This window comes from Rhinolophus sinicus, linkage group LG11, assembly GCF_036562045.2.
Source record: "Rhinolophus sinicus isolate RSC01 linkage group LG11, ASM3656204v1, whole genome shotgun sequence".
NCBI classification, from domain to species: domain Eukaryota; kingdom Metazoa; phylum Chordata; class Mammalia; order Chiroptera; family Rhinolophidae; genus Rhinolophus; species Rhinolophus sinicus.
In genome coordinates, this window is record NC_133760.1 from 33441117 (window position 1) to 33451351 (window position 10235).

At 58.7% G+C, this 10235-nt stretch overlaps 2 protein-coding genes across 9 annotated transcripts; both read right to left on the minus strand.

Annotated features, from left to right (window-relative positions):
* Nucleotides 1–184: 184 nt before the first annotated feature.
* On the minus strand, nucleotides 185–3917 carry NOL3 (nucleolar protein 3). 2 transcript variants are annotated; one of them, XM_019755653.2, is made up of 4 exons: nucleotides 3494–3917; nucleotides 941–1243; nucleotides 417–800; nucleotides 185–330 (listed from the first exon to the last, which is right to left on the minus strand). In XM_019755653.2, the coding sequence occupies exons 2-4, from the start codon at nucleotides 1233–1235 to the stop codon at nucleotides 323–325; spliced, it is 687 nt and encodes a 228-aa protein (XP_019611212.2). In that variant the 5' UTR covers nucleotides 1236–1243; nucleotides 3494–3917; the 3' UTR covers nucleotides 185–322. The 2 variants fall into 2 exon arrangements, with proteins under 2 accessions (XP_019611212.2, XP_019611203.2); XM_019755644.2 differs by having other exon boundaries at nucleotides 941–1247; nucleotides 3494–3916.
* A 588-nt stretch (nucleotides 3918–4505) lies between these two features.
* Nucleotides 4506–10073, minus strand: HSF4 (heat shock transcription factor 4). 7 transcript variants are annotated; one of them, XM_019755414.2, is made up of 14 exons: nucleotides 9197–9336; nucleotides 8496–8604; nucleotides 8279–8406; nucleotides 8056–8180; nucleotides 7711–7786; nucleotides 7507–7571; nucleotides 6874–6976; nucleotides 6505–6632; nucleotides 6325–6377; nucleotides 6150–6246; nucleotides 5505–5610; nucleotides 5342–5407; nucleotides 5137–5257; nucleotides 4506–4821 (listed from the first exon to the last, which is right to left on the minus strand). In XM_019755414.2, exons 1-14 carry the CDS (start codon nucleotides 9317–9319, stop codon nucleotides 4670–4672), a joined length of 1452 nt encoding a protein of 483 aa, XP_019610973.2. In that variant the 5' UTR covers nucleotides 9320–9336; the 3' UTR covers nucleotides 4506–4669. The 7 variants fall into 7 exon arrangements, with proteins under 7 accessions (XP_019610973.2, XP_019610982.2, XP_019610964.2 ...); XM_019755423.2 differs by lacking the exon at nucleotides 9197–9336 and adding an exon at nucleotides 9942–10073 and having other exon boundaries at nucleotides 6150–6377; XM_019755405.2 differs by having other exon boundaries at nucleotides 5137–5206; nucleotides 6150–6377.
* Between the last annotated feature and the right edge of the window lie 162 nt (nucleotides 10074–10235).

Here is a 10235-nt window from a genome sequence, read left to right on the forward strand (position 1 = left end):
ATGGTTCAGGAAGGTAAGAGGGCCCAGGTCAGGCCACTGTCCCCCAGGGGTGCAACTTGAGCTATTGATGAAATAGGGCTGAGGACTAAGTGGTGGGGCACAGGACTACCCAGGTCACTGGGACGCAGAGCACGGTTCACACCCTAGTTCCTGGGCCAAGAGCCAGAGTCACAGATAGCCCAGGTCGACCCTCAGGAGTTTATTCACTTGCAGTGAATACTGGGCCAGGCAGAGTCTTGGTGGCATCCCACCTTGCCAGTCAGTGCAGGATCCCAGGTCCTATCCGGCTTGGGCAGGGAGCGACCTGTCAGCACTCTGGCCTTCAGGAATCTAGAGACAAAGGGGTAAAGTGGTCAGTCAGTTAGGGCCCACCCGCCCTCCCTCCAACTTGGCACTGGGTTTGGGCAGCCTCACACCTTCAGACTCATTCCCTGCCTGGAAGTCTGCCTCTGGCTCTGGCTCTGGCTCTGGCTCTGGCTCCGGCTCTGGTTCAGGCTCTGGTTCTGGTTCTGGTTCTGGTTCAGTCTCTGGTTCTGCCTCTGGCTCTGGATCCGGATCCATCTGTGGTTCCAACGCTGCCTCATCCCCTTCAGAGGATTCAGGCTCTTCGGCGGCCTCAGCGTCCACCTCTGGCTCAAACTCCTCCGAGGTGACGGATCGCACTGCTTCCGAGCCCTCACGATCTCCAGCCTCATCACAGTGTGAAGCTCTGGGCAGCCCAGGGCATGGGGTCCCTGAGCTAGCTGCCTCAGGCGTCCAGTGGCCTGGGCATGGAGGGTCGTAGCTTCGTTCCCGGTAGCCTGGGACAGAGGTGAGACGTCTCAAGTTCAATTTCCCCTTTTGCAGTTTCCCCTGCACACGTCCATCTCTGCGGAAGACTAGGACCCCGCCCCCGCCATGCCCCCTACTCTGACCTAGGTCCTGCCCCGCGAGCGCTCACCAGTGCCCACATGCTGCCAGTCCCAGGTGGGGTCGGGCGCGCGTGCGGTCCGCTGGGCGCAACGCAGTAACTCATGGCAGGCGGCTTCGCCCTTGCTCTGCACCATCAGCAGCAGGCGGCGCACCCTGCGCTCGGCATCAGGCAGCGCGTCCAATGCCTCGTACTCGGGCCCGGTGAGCACGCCCCGCGCCAGCAGCGCATCCAGCAGCAGTCCGGAGTCCGCCTGCAGCGTCTCTACCAGGCGTTTCCGTTCGCGATCGATCGTCTCCGAAGGCCTCTCCTGCGCGTTGCCCATAGTCAGGGCTGCCTGGGGAAGGGGGAGAGAGGTAGTGGGGGCCGAAGCTCCCCCGCTCTTGACCTCTCTCCCAGGGCCTGAGTGAACACTGGTGGCAGGAGTCTTAAATTCACCTCGACCCCAGCAGCGGGACAGCCCCGCAGCACCGTACTCCTCGTGTTCCTGCCTCTCCAGCCTTTTCTGTCCGGTCTCCTCATCAGGCTTCTCCTTGGGTCCCTAAACATCAGCTGGCCCTCCTCTCCTCTCCTCCACTCCCCAGGACCCTTATCTATCTATGATGGCTCTCACCAACCAGGACCTCCCTCCTGAGCCCCAGCTTCCTGCAGATACCGCGATCTGTTCAGACCCAATTTATCCAAACTAACTTCTCTTTCCCAAACCTGCTTCTCCACTTTAACAGGCAAAGACCCACACCCAGATAACGGTCAAGTCCTTTACATTCTATCTGCTGAATAATTTCTGTCATCCTCACCTCTTTCATAGTCTAGCCTTTCATCTCCAGCCTAGACCCTGCAGAGGCCTGAATCTCCTCTGCACCCAGAGCACAAAGTGCTGGGAGCCTCCCCTGCTGCTCTCACCCACTGGAAGAAGTCCAGACCTTTTATTCTGACCCTGAGCTCCATCTTTCCAGGACAGGCTGTTCCCCTGCACTCCCTCCCCCCACACACACTAATGCCACCACCATGTTGCAACCCCAGTGTGGTCGCATGGCCCTTCCTGGTTCCTTACCACCTGAGCAGGATACCTAAATTGTTTTGAATCCTAGCTCTGACCAAGATCTTCTGACATCACCTGAGACTCAGCTGTCTCCCTGCTGCACTGGGAATGACTCACGGCCATCTCTTGCTTCATCTTGTACCCAGGGCCCAACTCGTAAAAGCTACCAACAAATACTTGCCAAACTTTTACTGTTTTCCTCCATAGATCCTCCCATTTTGAAAGACTGTCTCTACCAAACAGGCAGGTGTTAGGCAGAAATTAACCTGCTCTGTCCACTAAGGACAATGGCCCATCTCCTCTTGGGTGGCCTGACCCAGGCAGCCAGGCTCCTGGCATTAAGGGGCAAAGAGGTCTGCCCCTGTACCATTCCTTCTCTCAGCCCATTTCCGCATAGCACCCTCATGGTACTTTGTCCACATAGCCTCCTCCTGTCTCATCCTCCCTTTAGGGTCCCTCCTTTCTTGGCTCTAGGTCTGGGAGAATGGATTTGGTCCTAGCCCCCATCCTGCCTCCCAAGTCTCCCTCACTATGACCTGGTATCATGTTATTCAGCCCTTCCCCTAGGCCACTGCTCAGAGACTAGGAGTACCTCCTGCCCCTCCCTCTCCATTCATGTTCTATCTGTGACAAATGCTGCTCCTCCACTTCTCACTGAGTCTCTATCATCATCCCCCCACAAACCCTCATGATCACCTCATCTCCTATGACAGTCTCTCTGAGTACCTCTCACTCCCATCTCATTACCCCGACAACACAGTGATTTTGACCATTTTCTGGGGCAGGATTTACTGTCCCCATTTTACAGATGAGAAGACAGGCTCAGAGAGACCAAATGGCAGAACTGTAATCTGACTTGCTCCAGTCTGAACTACAATGAGATCTCCAGCCAAGCAGAATTTCAGCCCTTACTACCTGCTCCCCACTGTCCATCAGAGAGAATTCAGACTATGCAGCCTGGCTGCTCTCCCACACCCCTGGACAGCCAGGCTTTCCCCAACTTCCCTCCATCACTCAGTGCTGGAAGAACTCATCAAGCCCCCTGTACTTCTGAATCTTTGCAGATGCTGTTCCCTAAGCCTAGAATACCATTCCCCTTCCTCCATGCTGTGGACCCATCCTCCAAGACTCAAATGTCCACTTGTCCACCCCAATACCTGAGTGTGTCATAGGCAGACCGATTTCATCTCATCTGCTATTACACCAGTGAACAGCATATACCCTCGTCACTGCGCTGACAGTACTGCACTGTGTACACGCGGACCCTCTGCCCTCTTTGAGTAGCTGAGGCTTCCAAAGCTGCCCCCCAACCCGGGGTGCAAGAAGGGTGAGGGGATAGAACCTGTTCTTATACCGGTGCAGAGGGAGGGGGCAGAGTGGATTGGTCCCTCATCCTCCCTCACTCTTCCCCAAATTAGTTTTATGTTAGCCTCCAATTCCCATCACGCCAAGTCCTGTCCTTTGTCCTATCTTGGACACAGAAACCCCAGATGGTCTGGGCCCTCCCTCTGAGACTCACTATTCAGAAGTAAATACTGTACCAAGTTATATCGCCGCCAGTCCTTCAAGCGTCACAGGCCAGATTCTTCTCGGGGCACCAGGCAGCTCCAAGTTCGAGGCGAGGAGGGGGGGTCTCGGCCCCCCTCGCCACCTGGCTGCGCGTGCTCCTTTGCTAGGGAGCGAGGGTTGTGGGAAACTGCGAGAGTCTTTGCACAGGTGCGACCACAGGCTCCCCTTTTCTCCCTCCACTGGGGCCCAGAGTTAGTCCCGCGGAGGGGCGGGGCTCACAGACCTAGTAGCGCGGCTGGTTAAGCACGCAGATTCTGCCCAATCTCGGTTTCTTTTCCCTCCCCCAACAGTATGGGATGGAGCTCCAGGTCCGGTGAGCTCCGAGCGGCCAGACTCACGGGTCGGGCCTCGGCGGGTCAGGAGATGACGAGGCAGAAAGGGCTGGGCGGGGTGGGAGCAGCAGCTGTGGCGGGGGCGGGGCGGCCAGGGCTGCTGGGAACCGGGAGGGGGGTGGGGGGAGCGGGCTGTTCTCCCAGCTGTAGAAGGCAGGTCGCCCGAGGCCGTGTTTCGCCTGGGCTCTTACACGTGGTTCTCTTTCTCCCCCCACCCGGGGCGCACTGAATGAGTCAGCGAGGGGGCAATGCGACCCACGGCCTCGGCTCCACGTACCCGGCAACCACTCTGGGCCTGGCAATTCCCAGGCTCTTTACCCCTAAATTCTTGTCGACCCCTCTTTATCTGTTACAGATAAGGCTCAGAGAAGGGGACCAGCTTATCCAGGATCACGGAACGGATGCATTGCGGAGCTGGGTGTGAAGCCCAGAGCCTCCACCTCCCGGAGATTGCAGTGGCTACGCCCCAGCCCTGGATGCAGGCGGGAGGATCGGGGCCTAAGCAGAACTAGAAGCCGGCTCCCCAAGCACTCCACTCTCCAGTGGTTCTCCATTAAAGCCCTAGGATCTGGAGGCTTCTACGAATGCAAAGTAGCCCCCATCCACCCATGACTTTTGTGCTCCCTGGTCGGTAGAAAAAAGAGACTAAAAACACAGGGAAAAATGCGGTTTATGTGCACGACTTGGTAATGGAAAGGGGCCACCGAATAGTAGGGTCTTGGCTCAGCCTCCGCCAGGGGGCGCTGGGAAGCCGAGAAGGATCTGCGGCTGCAGGCCAGCCCCCTCAGTCAGGCTGGCTTCAAAGTGGAGAGCTTCTCAGGGGAATGGATCAGCGCCCGGGACCAGGTAGGAGGCCCGGCTCTCAGGGGGGCTGTAAATGGTTAAAGCTCCAGGCAGGCCGAGAGCTGGGCTTCCCAAAGCCGCGTGGACGTCCAGCAGGAGTGGTGCCTCTAGAGTGGAGTCCTTTCCTACGAGGAGTGAGGCTATACTCAGCAGGGAGAAACAGTTCCCCCTTCTTGGTCCCCCACCCCCACCCCCCCACCCCGTCCTGTCTTCAGGGAAGGAGAGCCTCACCTGACTTGCCATCTAGAAAGTTAGGATGAAACATCCATTCTCAACCTCCCCACACTCATCCAGTGGTGAGGGGATGGGTGGCTTTAGTAGCTCTCTGCAGGGCAGCCTGAACTGACATCACTCAAAACACAAACAGCCCAGTCTATCCAATCACGGTAGCTCAGGCCATTCAGGGCCTCCCCGAGGTCCTGAGTCACCACAAGCATTACCTGGGTCTGGAGAATTTAACCCCTTGACCGCCAGCTCAGTCTCATCCTTCTCTGGAACCAAGGGTTGCATCTGCATAGAAGAACCCCAAGAAGCAGTTGCGGAGCAGAGCTGGGGCTCTGGCTGAGAGAGAATGACCATGGACCAAAGGGCTTGGCTCAGCAACCCATAACCCCCTAACCTCCTCCCTCTTCACCCTCATGTTACCAGAGACAGCTCCATGTCCAAGTCCATCAGGGTCCATTCCTTCCCTTGGAGGCTGGGGCCCAGCACCTGGGGGGAGCTCTGGGTCAGTGGTGGCTTCCCCAGGCTGCACAAACAGCTGGACCCCAACAAGTACCATGCCCCTGCTTGCTGAGGGTGTACTCACATCCAGGGGCCCTGCAGGCTCCACACTTTCAGGAGGGGCCCGAAGTAGCATTGAAGACAGCAGACTCTCTGGGCTCTGGCCCTCCCTTTCCAGGCCCAGAGGTCCCCTGTGTACAGAGAACTGCTCTTAGCCTACAGTACCCCCCACCCAATTAGGTTCCCAAGGAACCTGGAGACATCAGGATCTAAATCTGACAATATATAGAGAATGCTAGGAGAGGACCCACCGTGCATGTGCGCAGGCACGCACACACAGAGGGCACATAAGAGTGCCTTTGCTTCCGAACTTTGGCCTGAGGTTTGGGTTGTAGAGCTGGGGTCTTGGGATATGTCCCCTCCCTATGCAATTGTCAATACCAGTGCTTCCTAAACTGATGTGTACATTACAATCTTTATAACCACCCCAATGAACTCATTTAAAATGTAAATTCCTGAGCCCTACCACAGAGATGTTTCCACTTTCCAGGACCTCTGATGCTGGTACTCCTTAGAGCAACTCTGAGAAATCAGGTCAGATCATAGTGCCCAACAGCCCCCCAGCCACCAAGAGGCGGACAAGGCTGGGAAGTTTCAGGGGCCTACTTAGTGCTGGTCTAATTGCAAAAGTGGCCCACAGGGCTCAGTCAAGAATGGGCTCTCTGCTCACCTGCCAGATACCTCCCTGGGGCCCCTTGGTTCAGGCTGTTGGGCATTCCTGGGCCCCTCAGGGCTGAAGCTCTCTTTCCCTTCCAGGATGGCCTGCACTACAGCCACAGGCAGCGGTGGGGGGGCTGTCACGCAGAAGTCACACCCATTTGGGGCCAGGGCCAGCCCAGCCTCACCTTCCCCCGCTGGGCTGGCCGGCTCTTCTTTGAGCAGTGCCAGGCCCTTCTCCCTGCACCAGAGAAAAGCTTCAACCAGACCCTGGCACTGACTTCTACCCTACCCCCCCACAGCTATCTGTGCTGTCAGGCCCTTCCCCACAGGCCCCCCAGAAGGCTGCCCTTGTCTGTCCCTCTTACCTCTTGCCACCACTGGAGGGAGAAAGCCTGGTTCCTTCAGGGGATGGAGAGTCTTCTGGGATGTCAGAGATGGTGGGACCACTGGCCCTGTAAGGGCTGCTGAGGCCCAAGGTGGTCTCTAGGTGGGGCTGTAAAGAGAACACTAGGCCCAGCCCTTCACCTGAAGCCACAGAGTGAACCAGAACCCAATCAGTACCCACATGGACCAGTTCTAAAAGGGAAGGTTTGAAGTCCATGCTGAGGCGCCTGGTCTGGTGTGAGAGAGGAGATGCTGGCCTCCATCTTCTCTTCTTGTGGGGGAAATGGAAACGAATAGGCTCTTCATAAGCTCAAGGGTACCCTAGGGAAGGGAGGAGAAGCAAAACCTACCGACTGGATAAAGTAGTGGTCTTGCAGGAGGGCACCAGGTAGGGGGCAGGCACTGAATTTGGCCGGTGTTGGACATGAGCTCCCCTCATCCAGCATCAGGGACCTGTGCAAGGTAGGGGAGCACAGGCAGGGTTCTGGGTAGGTTCATCTCCCATGCCCCTCAGCCTGTACCACCTCCCTCCCACAGGCCCCAGCAGCCACGTCAGCAGAGCTGAGGCCTGTTGCCAGGGCATCAGTCACATGCTGGAGGCAGAAGGGGCTCCCCCCAGAGATGGAGGCCCTTTGGGGTTAGAGAGAGGAGGGAGGGAGCCTGACTTGAGCCCCAGACCCTCTGATGTTGGGATGCTTTTGGGTGAGGGGGAAGAGGCTGCTGGGGTGGAAATTTGAGGATAAGGTCCTAGAACTGAGGGATCTGAGAGTGGGGGATTTGGGGGTTTTGGTGGTGAAATTGGAGGAGAGAGGAAAAGTCCTGGAAGGGGGTTCTTGGGGAGATGGCTATGGGGTGAGAAAGACTGGTGGATGGGGTGAGAATGAGGATTCTTGATGAAGAGGTTTCTGGAAGGAGTCCCTCCAGCAGGAAGAGTGCTGACAGAGGAGGTGCGGAGGGTGAGTGTCCCTGGTTTTCTCACTCACAGCTTTCTCTTAGCTCCTGCACTGCTGGACCCTCCCTGAAGTGGCCCAAAGAGACACTGGATCAGCTGAAGAGGAAGTAAAGGGTTAATTCATCCTTTGGCCCTTGCCCCCACCCTAACAAGGCACTTCCAGGTAGGTTAGAGGACTGGGGGAGGGGGAGATCCAGGGGGAGGAGAGAGAAGCGGGGTGGGGGAAAAGAAATACCTTGCCAATGACCCGGTGCTGCTGACCATGACTCTGCCGCAGCGACACCACCTCCCTCCATAAGATATCGTTCTGCCTGGGGGGAGGCGTGGGAGGGTGCTGAGGCATCTGAGAGTTCGCCCAGTCACCACTCCCCACACAATGGCCGGCCCCAACCCGCGACCACCCGGATAATCATGCATCGAGAACAGAGTTCTACAGCTCGGCCCATTTGTTTGGATGGAGGCACCAAAAGCATGAGAGGAAGGAGCTGCCCAAACCTCCTGTCAGCCAGTGTCTTCTCTCTCAGACGCCCCTGCCCCCTCCCTGCCCCCTCCCTGCCCTCCTCCGGCTCTTCCCCCGCACTGCCTGAGCTCCCGCAGCCGCGCCTCGGTGCTCTCCTGTACTCCCCGTAAGGCCTGCACCTCGCCCAGCAGCCGGCCCAGGTCCTCAGGGCGCCAGCGGCCGTCGTCGCTGCGCAGCGCAGGCACCTGCAGGCGGGAGGCACTGTGGGGCCTGAGTCGCGTAGAACAGGGCAGCCGCCCCAACACCCCAACCCAAGCTGGCTGGTTCCTGCATGCCGCCTCACCTTGCGCCGCACCCGTTCCAGTAGTTGCTCGCGACCGCGCACGAAGCTCGGGTGCTGGAACTCGACGTGGTCGCGCTCAGGCCTGAGCAGGCCGCCGTGCTCGATGCTCACCACCTTCCGAAAACCATCTAGGGAGTGGGACGTGGGGGCGTAAATTGCCCCATCCTGGCGCACCAGGTCATCCATCCCCGCTTCCCGCCCGTCCCTAGGGACTCACACATGTTCAGTTGCCGCACAAAGCTGGCCATGTTGCTGTGTTTGAAGTACTGGGGCAGCACTTCCTTGGCGAAGCGGCTCTGGTCACTTACGAGGAAACTGGTCCCGCTCTGCAGAGAACACCATCCGTCCACCCACCATGCGGGCGGAGGCCCGACACTGTGAGAGGTACCCGCCCACGGCCAGGCCCGCGGGCGCGCACACACACTCACACTCACTCTGGGGACTGTCACTCATGGAGACACGGGAGGAGACCAGGCTAGAACCAGCTCTGAGTCCAACCCTGGGGCGGGCGACCACAGTAAATCCCTACCCCAACACGACCCAGACTCCGTACTCGGTTCTCAGGAAGGAGGAGCAGAGGCCAGACCTGGGTCCCAGCCCTGCGATGTGACTGAGCTAGAACCAGACTCAGGCCTTCTCTTCTGGTCTGTTTTCCGATCTCTCTGATGACGTGGGGTGGGAAGTAAATTACCACAAAGATTCCTCTGGCTCTAGGTCTCCAGAAAGCTCCCACCCTTTCCTCGGCCCGGAGGAATTCGCCTCACCTCCATCTCACACACGCCCTCCAAGATAAACTACCCTGGGCAGCTGAATTGAGGGGCCCACAGCCACATCCCAAGCCACGGTTGGGTATGGATGTTCACTGACGTTGAGGGATCCCGGGTGTCACTGGGGGAGTCGAGGGGCCCCAGCCCTCACCGGGCTCCAGCGGATCAGGTGGTCGGTGCTGGAGTCACCCACCAGCGTCCACAGCTTGCCCAGGAAGGCAGGCACAGGGCTGGGGCCCGGCTCCGTGGGCAGCGCGGCTGGCGCTTCCAGCATGGTGCAGTCTCAGCCCGGCAAAGCTCTCGGCCCCGGGCGCCGCGGGCTTGTCAAAGCCGCAGAAAGTGCTGTGTTTGCCTCCCGCCCCGCCCTGCCCTACTCCGCCTCCGGGAGCTGGGTCAGGTGGGGGCCACGTGCGAACCCGCCAGGCGGGGCTCAGACCCAGGCCTCAGCACGGGCAGACTGAAAGGGCAGGCTGGGATCGGCTGTGTGTGAAGGGGTGTGGTGGGAAGGGAGACCTGGGTTCGATTCCACCCTTGTCAGGCCTGCTGTTTCCCGTTTTTTGGGGTGGGATGGGAGAAATAGCTGATATGGGCTGGCAAAGTCCTAGATAGAAGGCGATGGCCGTGGGAAAAGTGAAGCCCAGAGTAGAGCGGGCCAAGAGGGATAGGGAAGGGAGGGGGTGAGAAGTGGACACCTTTCCGCCGAACCGTGGGCGGAATTCCAAGAATGCGGGATGCTCTCGGCCCTGACTCCCGCAGCCGCATCAGTACACCGGAACTTGAGGTCTCGATGTTTCTCATCCCTGTCCAGCCGGCTCCTCGGGCCTCTGCAGGCTCCCCGCCCTCCCTCTCCAGAGCCAACCCAGGCTTTCACAGGATGCAGGGTTTATTTCACTCACTCTTGATGTCCGGCTTGCGCCTGTGTCATCCCCTCCCACACCACGCTGGGGCTGCAGAGCTAGCGCAGCGTTTGCAGTAGACGGAGGTTGGAGGAGGGTGGTCCCAGTACAGGGACAGTGGGTGTCGGCAGATGTCGAGAGCACCGAGTGGACTCATGGACCACCCACCCCATCCCCAAGAGGCAACAGAGTCCTGAAGGAAGGGCTTAGCAGTTGGTGTGTGCCTAGGCAAACCCACCCAGCATCTTAGAGGCCACACATCAGCTGGGGCAGGGGATGGGGGGACGGATTCGC